The sequence below is a fragment of the Pelophylax lessonae genome (assembly GCF_965119305.1).
Source record: "Pelophylax lessonae genome assembly, chromosome: 3".
In the NCBI taxonomy this organism is placed as follows: domain Eukaryota; kingdom Metazoa; phylum Chordata; class Amphibia; order Anura; family Ranidae; genus Pelophylax; species Pelophylax lessonae.
The window spans coordinates 355,835,323-355,855,605 of NC_138770.1; the positions used below are offsets into that span (position 1 = coordinate 355,835,323).

General features: G+C 40.1%; 1 protein-coding gene across 1 annotated transcript in view; it reads left to right on the forward strand.

Moving 5' to 3' along the window:
• LOC309549672 (dynein axonemal heavy chain 5-like) overlaps positions 1-20,283 on the forward strand; it is a 303,485-nt gene that overhangs the window by 73,774 nt on the left and 209,428 nt on the right. Inside the window, exons 23-27 of the mRNA XM_082250083.1 lie at positions 2,129-2,345; positions 5,136-5,356; positions 12,191-12,369; positions 15,239-15,352; positions 15,441-15,616. Of these exons, the coding sequence (XP_082106209.1) occupies positions 2,129-2,345; positions 5,136-5,356; positions 12,191-12,369; positions 15,239-15,352; positions 15,441-15,616 (907 nt within the window). The remainder of the gene's footprint in view (positions 1-2,128; positions 2,346-5,135; positions 5,357-12,190; positions 12,370-15,238; positions 15,353-15,440; positions 15,617-20,283) is intronic.

Consider the following 20,283-nt stretch of genomic DNA (forward strand, 5'->3'; position numbering starts at 1 on the left):
TGATATGCTTGTAATCTTTCTCTGCCTTCAATAATGCCTTTTGAACAGAAAAACAGGATGCAATGATTTGCAGTTCTCGTAAATCCATATTTTATTCACAATAAAAAAAAGAAAAAAAAAAGAAACCATATTAAATGTTTGAACTGAGAAAATGTACAATTTAAGGGAAGAAATAGGGTGATTTTGAAATTGATTAGCAGCAACATGTCTCAAATAAGTTGGGACAGGGCAACAAAAACTGGCAAAGTACAACCCCAAATCCAAAAAAAGTTCAGACAGGACCATGTTTACCATGGTGGAGTATTCCCTCTTCTTTTAACAACACTCTGTAAACAAGGAGACTAGTTACTGGGATTTTGGGAGAGGAGTGTTGTCCCATTCTTGCCTGAGCATATGCTGCATTAAAACCTGGACAAAAAACTTTCAGGAAAGAATGGTGCCTTTCTGAATGTGCAAGCTGCCCATTCCTTATGCATGTATGCACCCCCATACCATCAGAGATGAAGGCTTTTGAACTAAGCGCTGGTAACAAGCTGGAAGGTCCCTCTACTCTTTAGTCCGAAAGATACGGCCCATGGTTGCCAAAGAGAATGTAACATTTTTATTTGTTTGACCACAGAACAGTTTTCTACTTTGGAACAGATAAAATGGGCTTTGACTCAGAGAAGAAGGCAGCATTTTGATTGACAGTGATTTTTGGAAATATTCTTGATTCAGTGATATCCATCACAGAATTATGCCTGTTTTTAGTGCAGTGCCATCTGAGGGCCTGAAGATCACTGGCATCCAATATTGCTTTTCGGCCTTGTCCTTTTATGTTGAGGAAGATTATTCTGAAATTGTTCAACACATTTTAGACTCAGCTTTTCATAAATTAGTGAACCTCTGCCTATCTTTACTTCTGAAACACTCTGACACTCTAAGATGCTCTTTTTTTACCCATTCATGTTGCTGACCTGTTGCCAATTAACCTAATTAGTTCAAATATGTTCTTCCTTGTTAGTACCATTTACTTTGCCAGCTGTTTGTTGCCTCTTCCCAACTTTTTTGAGATGTGTTGCTGCCATCAATTTAAAAATGACCCTATTTTTTTTATTAAAATGCTACATTTCCCCAGTTTAAACATTTGATATATGTTCTAGTGTGAATAAAATTTGGGTTTATGAGAATTGCAAATCATTGCATTCTGTTTTTATGTATATTTTACACAACTTTTTTGTAATTGGGGTTGTAAAAAATCCCACCATCATTGGTGGTCAGTGACACCTTAAAAACTCCCCTAAAACAATCCCACAACTATTAGTGGTCAGTGGCATGTTAAACCTCCCCACCACACAAACTATTCCACAACCATTGGTGGTGAGACTACCGTGGTTGTTATTGGTTTATATTGATCACTCTGATTGAGTGTGTTCTAAATTGTCCAATGGTAGCTCGACTTCAGTTACTTAATGCATAAAATGCATTAAGATAAAAACCATCCCACCTTACATACCCTTTAAATATGCAGTTTATATGTATGCTTTTCTGCTCACAGAATATAGACATAGAACTTTGGGGTTGATTCACTGAAGGCAAATAGACTGTGCTCTTTTCAAGTGCTGTTGTTCCAGAGCTTAGTAAATGAGGGGAAGCTCTGTTGACTTCCATCATCCAATGTAAGCTAATTTTTTTTTTTTTTTTTTTTTTAATTTTCCTTGCACGTGATTGGGTATTCTTTGTAAAGTGATGCTTTACCTTATTTACTAGCCTCTAGATTGCGAACACACACCGTGATTCGGGATCGCCTCTCTACAGTGACTTAATAACCACTTCAAGTTAGGAGGACTCTTTTGTTAGGGAAGTTCCTTTTCAATATAAGGCCTTTTTAAATTGTTCTATGTAGTTTACTCATGTTTTGTGTAATACACAATAATGCTTGTGTAATGCTTACTTTGTAAGATGTTTTTTTAAGAACTAACAGAGTACATCTTTTTGTAAATTGTTTCTGCATTTTGGATTCATTAATTACATTGTATCTGGTGAGGTTGACCACAAGTTTAGTTGAACATCTGAACTGAGTACACTGCATTGAGTTAAGAGGCTTTGTAAATGTGAAGTTTTGATTGGTTGCATCTTTTATTTCCAGAATCGCTCAGCGAGCAGTTGTATCATGCCGTGTTCACTTGCATACTGCATTCATTAGTCAGCCTAGCACAACTTTTAGGTTGTGACATGGAATCTTTCACATCTGAACTTCAAGTATTTGATCAAGCATCAGATGGAATTAATCCTCAGAAAATTAAGCCTCTGGTTAATACATTTAAGCTTCTTCTGGGCTCTACATTTCAGACACATAGACTGAGGTAATGTGTTTTCATACGTCTTGCTGTACATATACTGTATTTGTATAAGGAAAAATAGAAGAAGTGATTGGCGCTGCCTAGTGGGGTATTCGGGAGATCAATTTGTGGTTGTGTCACTCCTAAGATCAATTATATATGAAGTATGTGCAAATGAAACTGTCATAAAAAGTCTGTGTAATAAAAACGAAATTAAAACCTGTGTGTATCCTTGTAAAAACATAGCATATGAACTACTATACAATGTGAAATCAAGGGCCACGAGTGGCAATCAATGTGCAAAAAGTGCAGTGGTATACAAATCAAAGAGGTATAAGCTTAAAATAAGAAACTATTACAATAGGATACAACAAATAAATACAATGTCTGAAAGTGTACAGATAATAGATATAAAGTGCAGGAGTGCAATAGTGAATAATAGGAGTGGGATAATAAATAAATGGATAATTCTATATAATAGCAATCATAAATAAATTCACAGGCAATAAATATAACTGTAATAAATATAAGTGATAAATATAGCTGCCAGTAGATAAGTGCAATAGTGCAAAGGTGAAAAAATTATATTATGACTGTGCAAAACCGGCAGCAAAAATGGGTGTCTATAGGATATCATACAAATCAATCCCAAAAAAAGTGCAATCACAATGGATTAGTAGATCCAAAAAATCCTATATTTATATAGTCCGTATACAGTGGTTAAGGTGCTCTTTCTCTATGCCCGGAGTGTGGTGAGTGGGCGGAAGGTAAGGTGCTCCCCTAAGCCTGGGGTCTTGCGCTTACCAGATTCCTTTACCCCTACAGGGGTAACCAGCGGGTCGATATTGGGGATCGCTCCCATACACTGGCAACCTGGACGTCCCTAGTACTCGATCTCACTCCGTCATAGGTTATATGGCGTCCGCTCAGTAGATACAAAAAACTCCAGTACAGTACCCGGGTATGAAGAAGAAAAGGGGCCTCCGATAGTGTATTACCGTTTAAAATAGCTTTATTTCGATCAAAAAGACATGTACTCACATAATCATAGAACCTATAGTGCGTCCGTCTGGCATAGGAGCCGCAACCTCCTCTCTCGCGGTGCACGCCTGGGAGTAGCGTGCGTGCCAACGTGCACCACTATATCCAATTAGACAGTGCAAAACTAAAAGATTCTCAACTAGCCACTATATAGGTAATTAATAATAAATAACTAATTAAATATTAAAAAATATGAAATTAGTAAGCTACTTGCTCTGCTGCCCTGGAACAGAAAAACAGCTTAGGTAAACATTTTTTTTTTAAAGTGATAGCAATAATAATAAAATGACATGCATTCAAAAAGATATATATATATATTTTTTAAAGAGTTTGTCAACCTCAGAAAAAAGAAACCTGAAAAACAATGGTATAATGACCTAGTATGCATCACATACTAGCTCATTATGAATACTTACCTTGGAATGAAGCCCCCGCAGTGCCGCCCGCTCACTGGTGACACAGCCGACGTGTTCAACCATCTTCCTTCCGGGTTTGCGTCCTCCAGCCATCTGATTGGCTGGAGCCGCGATGATGTCACACATGCGCGCGGGAGCCGCCATTAATGGCACAGGGCTCTGGAGGAACGGCACCAGGGTTGGCCGTTCCTTTAGAGCGCATGCGCCAGTGATTTCGCTGGCTGCATGCAAAGTAAATATCTCCTAAATGGTGCATGTTTAGGAGATAGTTACAGTACCTATAGGTTAGCCTTATTATAGGCTTACCTATTGGTACAAGGGCATGCGCGAACTGAGCAAAGCAAACAGGTACTTGCAGTTGGCAGACAGGCAGAATGGTTTAATGACAGTCCAGGTACAAGGCAAACAGAGTTCAGAGAATAGTTGATATCCGATCCGAGGTCATACACAGGGAAATCCAATCTAGCAGAACAGGGCAGACAAAGAGGCAGCTTGGTCTGGCAGATAAGGAGAATACCACAGCCCAAACCAGGATGCTGGAACCAGCAACTATGACAGAGCAGGAGTGCATACATGCGCTCCTAACAGAATCTCTTTATATACATGATGCTTATACCCTGTCATTATACAAAGGTATAATCTATAACATAACAATATTGAATATGGTTTGTGACTTCTGCATTTTATTCAAACTAAGAACATAGAGATTTATATTTATTATTACAGAGGCTTTGCTGTCTTGGGAAAACCTGAATAATAAAGAACTATTGTGGTAATCCCATATACAGTATTTATTAGGGCTGAGTGTAACACGTATGGCTTGTAGTCATGCCCATGATGCTTTTGAAATAGTGTATTTTACTGCTTCTGCTAATAAACAAGATAATCCCTATGGATGCTGGAAGTACATTATACCCATGAGTGCTGAGTTGTCAATGTCATTTTTATTATTCATGACTTGACATCTTGCATCATTATCTGATCTGGAGTTTTGAGTTAACATGTTGCAGGCTGAGATTCAAAGCTTTGTACTGAAGCTCTGGTTTCCAGTTAGTCTATCTGCTATCTCCTGAAAGAGCTTGGCACACTTTCCATTTGGGATGCAGACCCTTTCCCTTATGTTGTACTAAAATCCTGGAGGTCCAACAACAATGTCTATAACCATAGGTTGCTGATATCTGTAACTGGTGCTGATTTTATACATTTTACCCCATAGAACTTCACATACCCTTACAAAATATTACTGGTAATGATGGATTTCAAAGTGGCAATACATATGGGTATGTGTCTCTAAATGATGTCACCTTTATCTGAAGAATTCCATAAACCTAACCTCAGTTTTTTTTCCCCTTTGCAGGTTTAAGCTTTCTCTCATATTTAAAATTCCACACATCCTTATAGATCCCACTATGGATGTTGCCCAGGACACCATCAAGCAAGTTATTCTTTCCATTATAAATATCAGTGATTCTTTGAGCTGGTGGTCTGGAGAAAAGAAGGGGCAAGCTTTTAATGTGTCCATAGCTGCAAACAACAATCTGCAACACATTGTGAGAAAGGTTGAGACAACAATGAGAGGTGTCTATATAATCCATTTTCTATTGATATATTATTTTTACATTTTTAAATAAAAGTGAATTGTAGGAAAGTAGTTACATAATATAATATTAAACCAAGTTCACCCAAGGCTGATGTTGCAGATTATGGTAGGTGCTGGAGAGTTATGGTAAGCTGAGTTCATGGGTTTGCACACCTGCTGGGGCCTTTATGAGGGGGTCCAACTTTCCATTGTGAAAAGAATTGAGAAAACTATATATATATATATATATATATATATAAATAATATATATATATATATATATGCATATACACTATATTACCAAAAGTGTTGGAACACCTGCCTTTACGCGCACATGAAATTTAATGGCATCCCCTTCTTAGTCCGTAGGGTCAATATTGAGTTGGCCCACCCTTTGCAGCTATACCAGGTTCAACTTTTCTGGGAAGGCTTTTCACAGGGTATAGGTGTGTGTCTATGAGTACGTTTGACCATTCTTCCAGAAGCGCATTTGTGAGATCGGGCACTGATGTGGACAAGAAGGCCTGGCTCGCAGTCCCTGCTTCATCCCAAAGGTGTTCTCTCAGGTTGAGGTCAGGACTCTGTGCAGGCCAGTTAAGTTTCTCCACCCCAAACTCGCTCCTCCATGTCTTTATGGACCTGTTGTACAGACATGTTGGAAACTGTTCCCACAAAGATTGGAGCATGAAATTGTTCAGAATGTCTTGGTATGCTGACGCCTTTAGAGTTCCCTTCACTGGAACTAAGGGGCCAGGCCCAATCCCTGAAAAACAACCCCACACCATAATCCCCCCCTCCACCAAATTATTTAAACCAGTGCACAAAGCAAGGTCTAAAAAGACATAGATGAGTGAGTTTGGGGGTGGAGTCCTGACCTCAACTCGATAGAACACCTTTGGGTTGAAATAGAGTGGAGACTGCGAGCCAGGCCTTCTCGTCCACATCAGTGCATGACTTCACAAATACGCTTCTGGAAGAATGGTCAAACATTCCCATAGACACACTCCTAAACCTTGTGGACAGCCTTCCCAGAAGAGTTGAAGATGTTATAGCCGCAAAGGGTGGGCCAACTCAATATTAAACCCTACGGACTAAGACTGGAATGCCATTAAAGTTCCTGTGCATGTAAAGGCAGGGGTCCCAATACTTTTGGTAATATAGTGTATATTGTGACAGGAAGTCAGGTAAATCTGTGGATGTTGTCACAGACAGGAGATACATGTCTTCTTGGTTTAGACAATTCACCAATTACTATAGGGTGTCGGCTGCAGAGGTAGCCAGCAGGAAGGTTTAGGGAAGTTGAAAAACCTTCAGCTATTCAGAATGAGGAAATTAAGGCCTCTATAATTTGTCCAGAGGAAGTCTATTGATTGCTGCCTCCTGACGTTGTGTGAGTAGAGGAGGACAGTCAGATGGGTGCCTCCTGAAGCTGTGTGAGCATGGGAGAGGAATTCCTCCTGAAGCGATGTGCGCTGAGGAGGGTAAAGGGACTGAAGACTTCTCAAGGTGAGGTCATGGATTGTTTCTGTGTGAAGAGAAACCAATGGACATTTTCTGTGTGAAGAGAAAATAAATGAACTATTTCTATATGAAGAGAAAAACAAACGGATGTTTTCTATGTGAAGAGAAAAGGAACATTTTCTGGGTGAAGAGAAAAAAAAATGGACTATTGATGGTCTGCTGTAGGATCAGCCAAGTCTGCCCAACAGTAGGTTGGGGACAGACTCCTTAGGTAGGTTCCTGTGTGGGAGAAGGTAGCCTCCCACAGTGGCAAGGATTTATTTTGTGTTTTATTTTATTTTTGATGTTTTTGATGCTTGCACTTGTGTGAAGAAAATTGCAAGAATCAAACCATACAAAGTTGTTTACAACCACTTCTCGGCTATCTCCCTGTGTAACGAACCCCCCCAAGGGGTCATCCACACCCGCCACCGAGCTAATCCCCTCACATATGGTGGAGGTATGCATTGGGCAGAAGCAGAGATCCCTGCAAAGAAGTTCATCTGTTCTATGAACTTTGTCTGGTGCATGAGATTGCACAATCTGTGTGTGCAGGAGAGGAGATCCTGAAAGAGAGAAAAACTACTTGTTTTAAAGAGACAGTGGTCTCAAAATTTTTGATGGACTTTGTTTTGTCTGGTGCATGAGACTGCACAAACTGTGTGTGCAGGAAAGGAGATCCTGCAAGAGAGAGAAAAGCTACTTGCTTTAAAGAGACAGTGGTCTCAAAATTTTTGCTGGACTGTGAAAAATTTATTGTGGAGTTATTGAAGATGGGGCGGTCAAAACGCCTGAAAGATGCAAAGATAGCTGAAATGAGAGACTGAATTCTATGGATGGAGGGGATGTTACCGCCTGAACGAGCCCCATCCATGCCTGAACAGAGTCTGCTAAAGAGAAAGGTTGTTGTCCCTAGCAACACTGGGACAAATGCGTATTTTCAGCGGAGCTTTGCAGCTCAACAACAAGCTCACCAAGAGAGCATGGCAGGTTGGAAACAGAGACGCCAGCAGCCAATGGAGGCCATCGGTTTGGAGGAAACCGAGTATGTGTGCAGTGTTGAGATGGATGCCTTACAACGAAAAATGGAAGAAAAGGAACAAGCCCTGGAGTTGCTTAGGATGGAGCATAGAAACTTGCAGGCTCAGGTGTTACAGTGGGAAGAATCCACTGCTCTTCTTTTTTCCGAGTTACAAAAACGTAGAGAGAATATAATGGAGAGAGATACCATCCTCATGGAAAAGGAAATTGAAGTTCAGACTTTGCAGGAGCAAAGTATGGGTGATATGTTGGAGTTGCGTAATCAGCTGGCAAAAAGTCTTCAGTCTTTAGAAGCTACAAAAATAGAACTGCAGGATGTGCAGGAACAGAATGTCTCTCTGAAAACGACATTGTCTCTCAGCTACAAGGAGAAAAATGAGAGAGAGGCTAAATTACTGAGTACTGTGTATGAGCTCACCACTTTGAGCAATGTGGTAGATGAATTACGTACGGACTGTGAAAGTTGGAAAGAGGAAGCCCAACGTGTCCAGCAGCAGCTAAAGAAGAAAGAAGCCTGTGTGGCAGAATTACATTCTCATTCCCAGAAACTAGCCAATGAGGTGAAGGCTCTTATGCAGGGAAAAGGAGATTCTGAACACAAGAGAAAAAAAGTAGAGGCACAGCTGCAGGAATTGCAAGTCAAAGTATCAGAAGGTGACCGATTGTGTGCTAAGCTGTCAGAGATGGCAAACCAACTGCAGGTTGAGTTGGACAATGTCACAAATCAGTTTTCTCAAGCAGACAGCAAATCTAGAGAAATTGCCAAAGATTTCTCTATCTTGGAATCGCAGCTGCAAGACACTCAGGAACTCTTACAGGAAGAGAGGTGTCAAAGGCTGAGTTTTAGCACAAAACTCAAACAAATGGAAGATGAGAAAAATGGCATCCTGGAACAATTAGAAGAGGAGGAGGAAGCAAAGAAAAACCTATCAGAGCAAGTCGCAACATTGCAAGCTCAGATAGCGGATATGAAAAAACGCATGGAACAAAGCGTTGGTTCATTAGAGAATGTTGAAGATGTGAAAAAGAAGTTTGATCAGATGCTTGGTGAGGAGAAGACTGTGTCTGCAAAATATGCAGAAGAACGCGACCGTGCAGAAACAGAGGCGCGTGATAAAGAGAGCAAAGCCCTGTTCTTGGCTCACTCCTTGGAGGAAGCTCTAGAGTGTAAGGTTGAACTAGAAAGAGTTAACAAACAGCTGCGTACAGAAATGGAAGATTTGGTCAGCTCCAAGGATGATGTTGGGAAAAGCGTTCAGGAGCTAGAAAAGTCTAAGCGAGCCTTAGAACAGCAAGTAGAAGAAATGAAGATTCAGTTGGAAGAACTTGAAGAGGATCTTTCCCAAAGAGGGGATAGTGTGCCTGATGCAGTTTATAAAAGGATCAGTGTTTTGGGGTCTGTCCATCAGAAATTTGATGACATGTTGATTGAATCACCCCTCTGGAATAAACAGTTCTTTCAAAAGCTTCAAGCACTGGAAAATGTATCGTTAGAACTTCAGCAAGTAAAGGAGCTGTGTAAGAAATGTGATGATTTCTCAGTTCAGGCTGAAAGTCTAGTGAAGAAGGCAAGTGATATAAAGCTTGGAGAAAAAAGCAAACACCACCTAGTGGAGAAAACTAAGGCTGTTGGTGAAAACGTGAAGCAAATGAATAAGTACCTTTTCAGGGAATATTTCCAAAATGGAACTGGTGAAAGACAGGTGGCAGAAGTTTGATTGTGATCTTGAGATACATTCCATGTGGAGTTCAGATAAAGAAAATGAACTAGGCGACCTTGAGCGGTCAAATAGTTCAGCAGATATGCAATTCAACCAAATCAAGGAAATACTAAAGGAGCTACAAGGGAAAAGTAGTGCAATAGCAGAAAGTGCATTGAAGAAACCTGTAATAGACTGTGTTGCAGTTCCATGCTTCTTCACTGATGCAGAGAGGAGGTCTGTAATGGATACCACCCAGATCGCTGGGTTCAACTGTCTACGGCTAATTAATGAAGCTACTGCCTTTGACCCATATAATGGTGGAAGGAAAGTTGATAAAGTACAGACATTTCTTGGAACAAAGCCAAGTGAAGCAGAGGTTCTCAAAGTTTTGTGGAAATCATTTATTGATTGCAGAGAGAGGCGGCTCAAGAATGTTGAAGACATTAAGACTAGCACAATTGAGTTGCCTATGGATCATGGTCCTCCATGGCGGATAGGACAGACGGTTATGCAGGACAAACTTGAGAAGGAGCGAAATGATGCTAAAAATGCAGTTGAAGAATGTGTATATGAGATGAGGGACAAACTGTGTGACATTTATGAGAAATCTGTCAATGAAGATGACAGAAACCGTTTCATCCTGAAGCTTGAAGATACTAGGAGGCTTATCAGTGAGAGTCAAGAGCAGTGCCTGACACATGCGTGCCTGGAAATCTGTGTCCCAACCCTAGGGTTGAAACAAGAGGGGGGGTATGTGACCAGAAGTCAGGTAAATCTGTGGATGTTGTCACAGACAGGAGATACATGTCTGCTTGGTTTAGACAATTCACCAATTACTATAGGGTGTCGGCTGCAGAGGTAGCCAGCAGGAAGGTTTAGGGAAGTTGAAAAACCTTCAGCTATTCAGAATGAGGAAATTAAGGCCTCTATAATTTGTCCAGAGGAAGTCTATTGATTGCTGCCTCCTGACGTTGTGTGAGTAGAGGACAGTCAGATGGGTGCCTCCTGAAGCTGTGTGAGCATGGGAGAGGAATGCCTCCTGAAGCGATGTGCGCTGAGGAGGGTAAAGGGACTGAAGACTTCTCAAGGTGAGGTCATGGATTGTTTCTATGTGAAGAGAAACCAATGGACATTTTCTGTGTGAAGAGAAAATAAATGAACTATTTCTATGTGAAGAGAAAAACAAACGGATGTTTTCTATGTGAAGAGAAAAGGAACATTTTCTGGGTGAAGAGAAAATAAATGGACTATTGATGGTCTGCTGTAGGATCAGCCAAGTCTGCCCAACAGTAGGTTGGGGAGAGACTCCTTAGGTAGGTTCCTGTGTGTGAGAAGGTAGCCGCCCACAGTGGCAAGGATTTATTTTGTGTTTTATTTTATTTTTTATGTTTTTGAAGCTTGCACTTGTGTGAAGAAAATTGCAAGAATAAAACCATACAAAGTTGTTTACAACCACTTCTCGGCTATCTCCCTGTGTAACGAACCCTCCCAAGGGGTCATACACACCCGCCACCGAGCTAATCCCCTCACAATATATAAACAGTTTTCTATCAATATTTTATTTGACATTTGTATATAAAAGAGTATTTTATAAATGTAAATTCATAATATAATATTAAAGTGATATTAAACCCAAAACGAAAAAATGTAATTTGTTGCAGCTGACCAATCATTATATGTGGTTGCATTAGTTTTCTTTTTTTAGGCTTTTTCCCTCTGTTTTCACCTGATAATCTGGCCAGTAACACACCTCCTATCTTAGAGTGTCCCCACTCTGAATGATTGAGCACAGGGGGCACCTTTGGACAGCAGCATTGTCAGTCTGGGGGAGGGGGGGGTGTTATATGTACTAGCAGATTTAAATACACTAACACATTGAAGCTAAACTCCAGATCACACTTTAAAATCAGTTGCACCAAATAGTTTTTTGCTTTCGGAATAAAGGTTTTATCGCAATAAATAAATGCTGATTGTTGTAAGCAGCCCTGTCAGTGTTAAATGGTTTGTCTCATTCCTGTAAACTGATACATCTGGAAGAGAGATTGTTCTTTTGAAAAACAAACTCACCAGACAAAAATAGAAGAAAAAAAATCCTAAAAAAGAAAACAAATGTAGCATGTAACCATCACATCTAAGAAATGGTAAGCTGCAATATAATAAATTATTTTTTTTAGTGTAACACTGCTTTAAACCCAGCCCACCCAGGACTGATATTTCAGATTATTGTAGGTACTGGAGAGTTATAGTAAGCTGAGTTCCTGGGTCTGTACACCTGCTCTGGCTATTATGAGAAGGTCCCACTTTCCATGCTGAATTTTTTATGTTAAGGAGAACGTAACAGCAGGTGCTGGAGACAAAGGTGGGTAGGAACATACAAAACTGCCAGGTGGATAGAAACAGAATGCACCCAGGGCTAAAGCAATCCACTAGACTCCATGTACTGTATGTTACAAAAATCCATTTAATCCATTCTATGTTAGGGTTGGTGGTTGCTTACTGGTCAGCCTTGGCTCAGTCGACCTAAAATTGAGCATTGTTTGTTTAGTGAAATATATTTGTACATAATAATGAATTCTCATTTCATTAAAGATATTTACCCAGTGGTAAAGAAGCATCTTTTCAGTCTAAGCTGTTATGACTTCCTATGGGCGGATAACATGTACAAACAGAGTGAGGAGTTTTTAATAGGCAATCCATGCCTTGCTATCATTCACAAGGAAGTGAAACGACTTTTAGATATTGAAGAGAAAATTAAAGGTTATCCGGAGGTAAGGACATTCTATTACCAATCATATCTCACCCATCTCAGGAAATTCTGCCATAATATTTCTTGATATTACTAGTAAGAGTATGAGAGGCTTTGTTTTTTTTTTACATGTTTTGTCAGCTACAGGAACTGAATCACAAAATGAGTCATTTTCAATCCAACCCATGTTTATACTTAGGAAAACTGCCAAAAGATGGTGAAAAAAGGCAACCTTTAGTGCTGCTGACATTTAGCAGGACTACATTTTTGTAACAATATACTCACTCACTGCCCCAGCTAGTCCCGAATTAAAGAGTTGTTAGCATTATTAAAACCCTGTTAAAGCCCTATTAATCCCTCGTTACTTATAACTGTAACGCAGCCTTTCTTAAACTTTTTACTACAAAGGAACCCTTGAAATCATTTTCAGGTGTCAGGGAACCAGTGGTTCAGAAATTGGTCCTTAGGGGGTCATTAGGAAATTGCCATATACATTTGGTGGTCAGTGGAAAGAATGCCCTCCCTCCCTCCCTCCCTCCCTCCCTTAGGGCTTATTTACACTTGCTTCGACTTCAACACACAATAAAGCGCCTTTGGCTTCAACATGCTTTTTTGATGTTTTTTTTATGCTTCTGTGATGCTTCAGTGGTGCTTTGGTGATGCTTTGGTTATGCTTTTTTGAAGCTTTATTGAACCTTTGCAGATACCCTGTGTTTGTGTGTGCTAATATCTCATACCTGCAATACCTCTAAAACAAAGCAAAGTTAAAGCTGAATTAAAGTCTCTCAAGGACGCTTTGAAGCACCACTAAAACGACATTGGGTATAATTTTGAAGCAAAGCAAATGCAAGGTGTAAGGAGGACTGTAAGCTAAACATTTTTTTTAGTGACAGGGGCTTTGACTGGCGTTCAGAGAGCTTTAAAAAAGCATGCCCGAAACCATGTTTTGAAGCAAGTGTAAACAAGCCCTTACAGTGGTGGTTAGAAAGTCACCCTTACAGACAGCTAAAATTGTCATTGGTGTCATACTAATGGCTTTGCCATGTGGTGATAAAACTGGAACTATGAAGGCACCATCTGATGGGCGGTCACTTAGCCACAGTTTAAGATATCCCTAGTAACCTCCGGAGGAGCCCTGGTTGAGAACGGCTGCTGTAATATATTCAAACTGCATATAAAAGTAATACATTTGGGGCTCTACAATATTTATAATTGCATACACAGCCTGTCTGCAGTGTTCATTGGAAGTTTAACAATTCTAATAGCACTGAAGTCCCTCTTGTGGCACACAACACATTTCTCTATATTATAGGAAAGGTGAAAGCAAGGCTAAAAAGCAAAACATTTTACCAACAGAAGAATACTGAAATATTGTTAGGTTTCATGCATATGGTCCCCAAGTACTCTGAGGTTTACTGCACTCTGAACTTAGTAAACCCAGCAGACCCATAGAGCAATAAAAAGTCATTTGTAGAGTATATCTATCATGCACACAGTCATTGATGAAAGGCAACAAAGTGTGATGTGGGTGGATTCCATTGATGGCATTCACATATCACACATATAGATCAACTCTGGTATTCTAAATGAGTGCTGAGATCACACAACCTCAGACTACACATATGCATACCAAATATCTTTAGTGTAAGTTACAATAAACAGTTAACCACTCACAAATTGGGTAAAAACCACAGGACTTTCAATACTAGCAGGGTTTCCAGAGGAGGTAATGACATTTGGTAGATCTGCATCAGTTATAGCAGAGTAGATGCAATATTTAAAGAGCCTGTATCTGAAAATAATAAAGCAAAAGAATGATTGGTAAAGTTCATAAATGTTGCCTCATACAGTTTATTTTGTTTTATAATCAAATATTTATTGCGTTTTACAAAGACAATTAGAATGTGGAATAACAGAAATCCACAATTAAACATAGTGGGCATGTCTGGTTAGCGGGACTAACAAAAGTAAAACTAGAGGCAGAATACACAATCCAGGTATTTACCCAATAAAAGGCATATAGGTCCTCCACCTGTCTCCAACCCTGTGTCAGCATGGGCATGGATGACTAGGGGGAAGCAGACCCGAATATAACTTAAGTCACAACTTTATCAACATACCACAGCAGACCTGAAGTGTATATGGTATATGCAATCATATCAGACAAAGCGCCACTTCCATAAGGGAAAAGAACAGGAGAGAAAGAGGAAACAGAACAGAAAGCAACCCTAGCTATCTAGTGTTGGGTACTTCTGTGGGGAGGTCATGCAACTATGGCAGTTTTATACAGTTTATAGATATTGTTGGTCAAGACTAAAATGATGGGGTTATGATTTATTTCAAAACTTGGAGTGCTGACCAAATCAATTAATTTGATTCACGCTGTAATTTTTAGACTACATAATGGAAAATATATGGCTTAGCATGTGACCAATGGCTGTAAGCATCTGCTACATATCTCTATTGCTTTAGTTTGTTGTGGAGAGTGTAGATTACTGCATTAATTTCACATTTGGTCTGTATTTTGTCATGTTTAAAATAACATTCATTGTCATACCTGTACCCCAATGGGCCAATCTTTTGTATAACCACCAATCTTAATCTTGATTTCTTAACAATTTATGTAGAAAAAAAAAAATGAAAGAAAAATTGAAATTAAAATCTAAGTTTGTTTTATGCTTGCTTGCTTTAAATAGAATGATATTTGTATATATAATTTGACAAAACATATCCTGCTTCCCTACAAACACTACTGATACCCTACACATACTGATACCTTGGTTTGAGACCCTTATATCTTTAGCTCAGGCATATGTATGCCTGTATGTATAGGCATGTAAGTATCACTTTTACTACTGTATAGGTATAAAGTATTTTGCTTTGCTTCCTAGGTTATGGAATTAGGCTGTATTTGTCTTGATTACTCTTTGATGAAGGATACATTAAAAGGATTTGCAGGAAGCTGGAAGTCTCATTATGCAACAATACTACATCAGCGTGTTAAGGTACATACACCTTATTAAATATTATTTCTGTTTTTCTTGAAATGGCTGTACGTATAGTCAGTGGTATTGTTTTCTAAATATCTTTCAGCATGAACTTCACCACGCTGTACAATACAGAGAGACAGTATGGCAGCAGCTCACCACTCCAGTGGAAAGCCTGGAGCAGTTAAACTCCATCTTAACACTTCTAGAAGATCTACAGGACATGGAAAATAAAATAGATGAAGTGTATCGGCCTATAGAAGTCATGTATGAGCATCTAAGGTAAATTATATGTCATACTGGTCAATCAAATCAACTTTATTTTACCATATCATGACAGAAGCATTGGAAAGACAGTTTGGATACAAGAGTGCACAGCATGTACTTAGAAATCAAGGGCAATTAGTGCACTGCTGTAATTGTTCTTCATAAATTATGCAGCTTCCTTCAGAAGTCTCTCTTTTAAGGCTTGTTTTTAGGGCACAAGGTGGTTCAATTATTGGTTTTTGCAACTAAAGTCCTGGTAGAACTGGTAGTGCAGGAGAGTGAGCTTTCAGTGCCTGACATGGTAAAGTTAAGGTTAGGGCTTAAAATTAAGGGTTACTGGTTTAGGGACTTTTTTTGTTTAGGTTTTAAGGTTCAGGTTAGGTGTTAAGGGTTAATTTTAAGTGTTAGCCCTTGAGATTAAGGTTTGCATAAGTGTAAAGCTTAGGTGTTAGGGCTAGATTTAATGTTAAAGAGGAACTGCAGGCAAATATGCTGAATCTATATAAATATAACAGTATGCAGTTTAAATAGAGAAAAGCCTAATTAGGAAATAGTATTAGTGTTATGCTTACTGTTTGCAGGTAAAAAATGCTCAATTTTTCTAACCCATGCTGATTTTGTAAGCAGACATTTTTAGTATGGGCAAATGAAGCCCTGGCCGCACTATTTCGGCAATAGGCTTTATTGCTCTGCCTCCCTGGCCCAGTGAAATCTCGAGTATACATAGTGAACAACCAGTCACGAGTGTGCAGTAAGCCAGTCCTATGCTTACACACGGATGCCCACATGTCTCCTCCTGTGTCCTTCTATTTCCACTCTCATCTGGCCCCCTCCAGCCCTCTCTGGCTCTCCTCTGCCTTTCTTCAGTTCTCCTCCACTCTCCCGCTCCCCGCCCCTGGCTCAAACTCTCACGAGAGTGATAAAGAAAAGAAAAGAAAAAAAAAAGATGACTACGGGTATATGTAAAGATCTTATCCCTGGAATCAGCACGACTGCAGGAGACTACAACACTAGCCTAGGCAAATGACAGGGGAAGAAAGCGGAAGTAAAGGAATTGAGGTATTTACTGGCAAAATATTAGCTGTTTGCTTTCCAAAAAGAACACAGGAGAGGCAGAACATTTGATATAAGGAACATTAAAAAAAACATGACTGAAAGTCCACTTTAATGGTTAATTTTAAAGTTTTGGTTAAGTGGTTTAAGTGTACAGTCTGGCTAAGGGTAAATTAGGGGGTTATTTTCATAACCTGAAGCTTTTTGATGGGAAGCACCAGCACCAGGTTCTAAGGACAAGTTGCTATTGGTTGAATTCTAAATCCTTTGTTTTTTGTAAATTTTCAATAGATTGAAAACTAGGCCAAGCGAAAGTAAATCACATTTCCAGCACATACCAAAATGTTCTCTTTCTAATTTTTTTAAAAGCAGTATAGATGGCATAGGAAATTTACATAGGCACAGTATTTCCCCCCCTCCCCCCCATGGATATAATTACGCCTACTTGGACACTGGTATCTACATTGGTACATGCAAGGTGGGAGAAGTAAAAACTCACCTGGGGCAGCAAACAGAAAATCTGTAAACCTTGTTTTTACTTTGTGACAGATCTGTAATCTGCCTAATAAACTTCTGCAGCACTGTTTGCTTGTACATTTCTGTGACTCATTATGGATTGTTACCATTTGCCCCAGGAAAAAAAATCATCATTTCACTGTGACTGCATCTTCCTAAAGCAGGAATTGCATATTGATAGAGAACAATGAAGCAGATCCACATGCATGACCATTATAGCAGCAAATGGCAAAAACCATTGTATCATCATACTGCAAGATTTTTGCTATTGCAAGACCCACTTAACATGAAATAAACAATTACTCTTAATTGTACAGTACAGGACACTGAACTGATATTCATAGACCATGGGCTATTTGCTGTTATCTTCAGGTGACTGTACACTGGCAAATATTTTTCCTAGGGCTGCCCTTAGAGAGTACCCATATAACCCCGCCCACTTCATGAGGATCTGCAGTGGGAGTATGACCACCATGACGGGCAATGCCTGGACCGTTACTGTCCCAGCATTAGGTATGACAAAATTTCCCTGTATGTGGAATCCAGTTCCTGACTTTACAACACTAGCCTTAGGTCAAAGCACATTATGTGGTTTAGTGAGCAGAGGGCTTTGTGCTTTTCACTTTATTATGGTACTCTCTGCCATTTTGTCTCTAGCGCCTCTCAGCAAACATTTTTAAATTTGGCAGTTTTTTTTCCCCTGCTAAGGCTGGATTCACACAGGCAGTCCGATCAGGTCCACTTATCAGTTTTTCAGGCAGACCTGATCGGACCAGCCATTGCTCTCTATGGGGCAGCGGATGTCAGCAGACATATGTCCACTGACACCCGCCGGCATCCGATCCGATTCTGTTCGCTAAAAACAAACAGATGGGGAATCCATTCCCTATCTGTCCGGTGGATCGGATGACAGTCGAATGGATAGGCAGTCCATTTCCATCCGACTGCCCCATAGAGAACAGCGGGGCTGTGTCTGTGTCCGCTTTGCATAGTGGACTGGACACGGACCTGTCATCCACCTGCTTAGCAGGAATTAGTGGAGAGATCCAATGCTGAGCAAGCGGATGTACATTACGGAATCCGCCCGTGTGAAACCAGCCTTAGTCTTAGAAATAGTCACAGAAGGATGTGGTAACTGCTTTATGCCTCCCAGATCAGGTGTGTCCACCCACCTCCTCCAATGCCGCATTCCCATGATCATCTTTTACAGAGACACAGTCATAGGAACTCAGTCAATGTCTGTGTTATAGCCGTTTTTTCTCTGGAAACACAAAGCTCTATCTATTCTGAAATTGTAAGTATGTCACTTGGAATCCCCTCAACAAAAATGTTAAATCACAGGCCCAAGGGAGCTGGGATTAAAAGGTCTAATAAAATGCGCTTGGGAGACAGCCTTCAGGAAAAGCAGAACATCACGCAGGGTGATAGCTTTTATTCTTGTCCTAGAGCAATGTTTTATATTGACATTACTCTCACCTGGCTCAGGCACAAACTATTGGCCTATCTTACAAAAACAGATTTCTCTACCACTATGTTTGAATTTGTTGTAAAACTTCTAGAACCTTCAGTTTCCATTGACCAAAATGCTACACATCCTTTTTTGCCCATGACCCTGTTCAGGAATCAGAAGCAGAACCTAATTTACTTGAAGCTATCGAGGAAGGTTAAAGGATATTGATTTTGTGCGTGCAGAGATTAAGCACTGGCTTAACCCTGAAAAAGTTTTCACTACTCTTAATAAACTTTTTGCTAAAATGTATCCAATGGAAAACTATTTTAAAAAGAAATGGTTTTATTCCAGGATCCTGTCACTTCAGTTCACAATAAAAACCAAACACAGAAGATGTTCCTTCCTTTAAAAATTCTGTTGATAGCAATTTTGAAGCCCTTTTAAAAGCCTTATTTACTCTTGCACGCCCAGCCCCGCAACCGGCAATTGCTGCCATGACTGGTCAAGACACCTGAATAGAGTCCAAGAACCTGTCTACAAAGACCATGCTCTCATTTTACAATTACAGCTGATGGCTTCAACCCTGTTGTCCTGTGTTAAGGCTCCTAAAATTGTAATTTGACATGTCTCAAAAATCTTATCTTTGTGCACATTTTGTGACATATAGCTTGATCTGCTTAACATGCTTGTAAGAAATGTCTTCTGCGCATGTCATTTGATTGTGAATGTCTCTTTGAGGAATCCCTTGACAAATTCATCAAGGAAGTTATTATGGGGAAGGTACTCCTACCCTACAAGCAAAAACCTATGTTTCCTACTCCCAATATGTATACCTCTACTCAAAGAAAGGGGTCTTTGCATTCTTCCCAGGCATCAACCTCAAAACCAAGGCTTATCATTTCCTTTTGTCACAAGGCTTGGCCTATCAAGCCTCCCCAGAAGCTTTCTTTACAATGAAGGAATGCCTCCAACTCCTCAGAGCGAGTCGGTGTCTGTTGGCTTTTTTGCCAGTCTGGATCCAAGACGTCCTGGATCTGGGTCAAATCTATCATTTTAAATAGGCCAAAAAAAGAGTTCCTATCCCTGCCCCTTCCTCTTTTTTTACCTTCCAATCTACCAATTTCAGAGAAAAGAAACACAGATTTGATGACCCCTTGTGCCAACTACAGGTACAAATAGTGCTGGTACCAGTTCTCTGTTCAAACCAGTTCACAATCTCTACACCTAATGGGGACATCCACCCAATACTGAAATTCAGCCCTCACACTGCCTGGAGTTCCTGGATTTATTCTTGGACTCTGACACAAGAGAAGATTGCCTCCCAAAGGTCCAGCTCTCTGACCCTCAGGTCACCACAACACCCCTAATGTGCTTCTGCATGAGGGTTAAGGGCCTTATGTTGGCCTCCTTCGAGGCAGTTCATTTTGCCCAATTTCACTCTAGATTACTTTAATCCCACATCCTAAAGACATGTAACAAGCAGTCCCAATCCTTGGATTACCCAACACTTTTGTTCAATCAAGCAAAGCTCTCCCTGACATGGTAGCTCTCCAGTCCAGCCCTGGAATTGGGAAAGCCTTTCCATCACAAGACTTGGAACGTGGTAATGATAGATGTGGATATTACTGGCTGGGGGGGAGTTTAAAACTCCCTGACTGTTTAG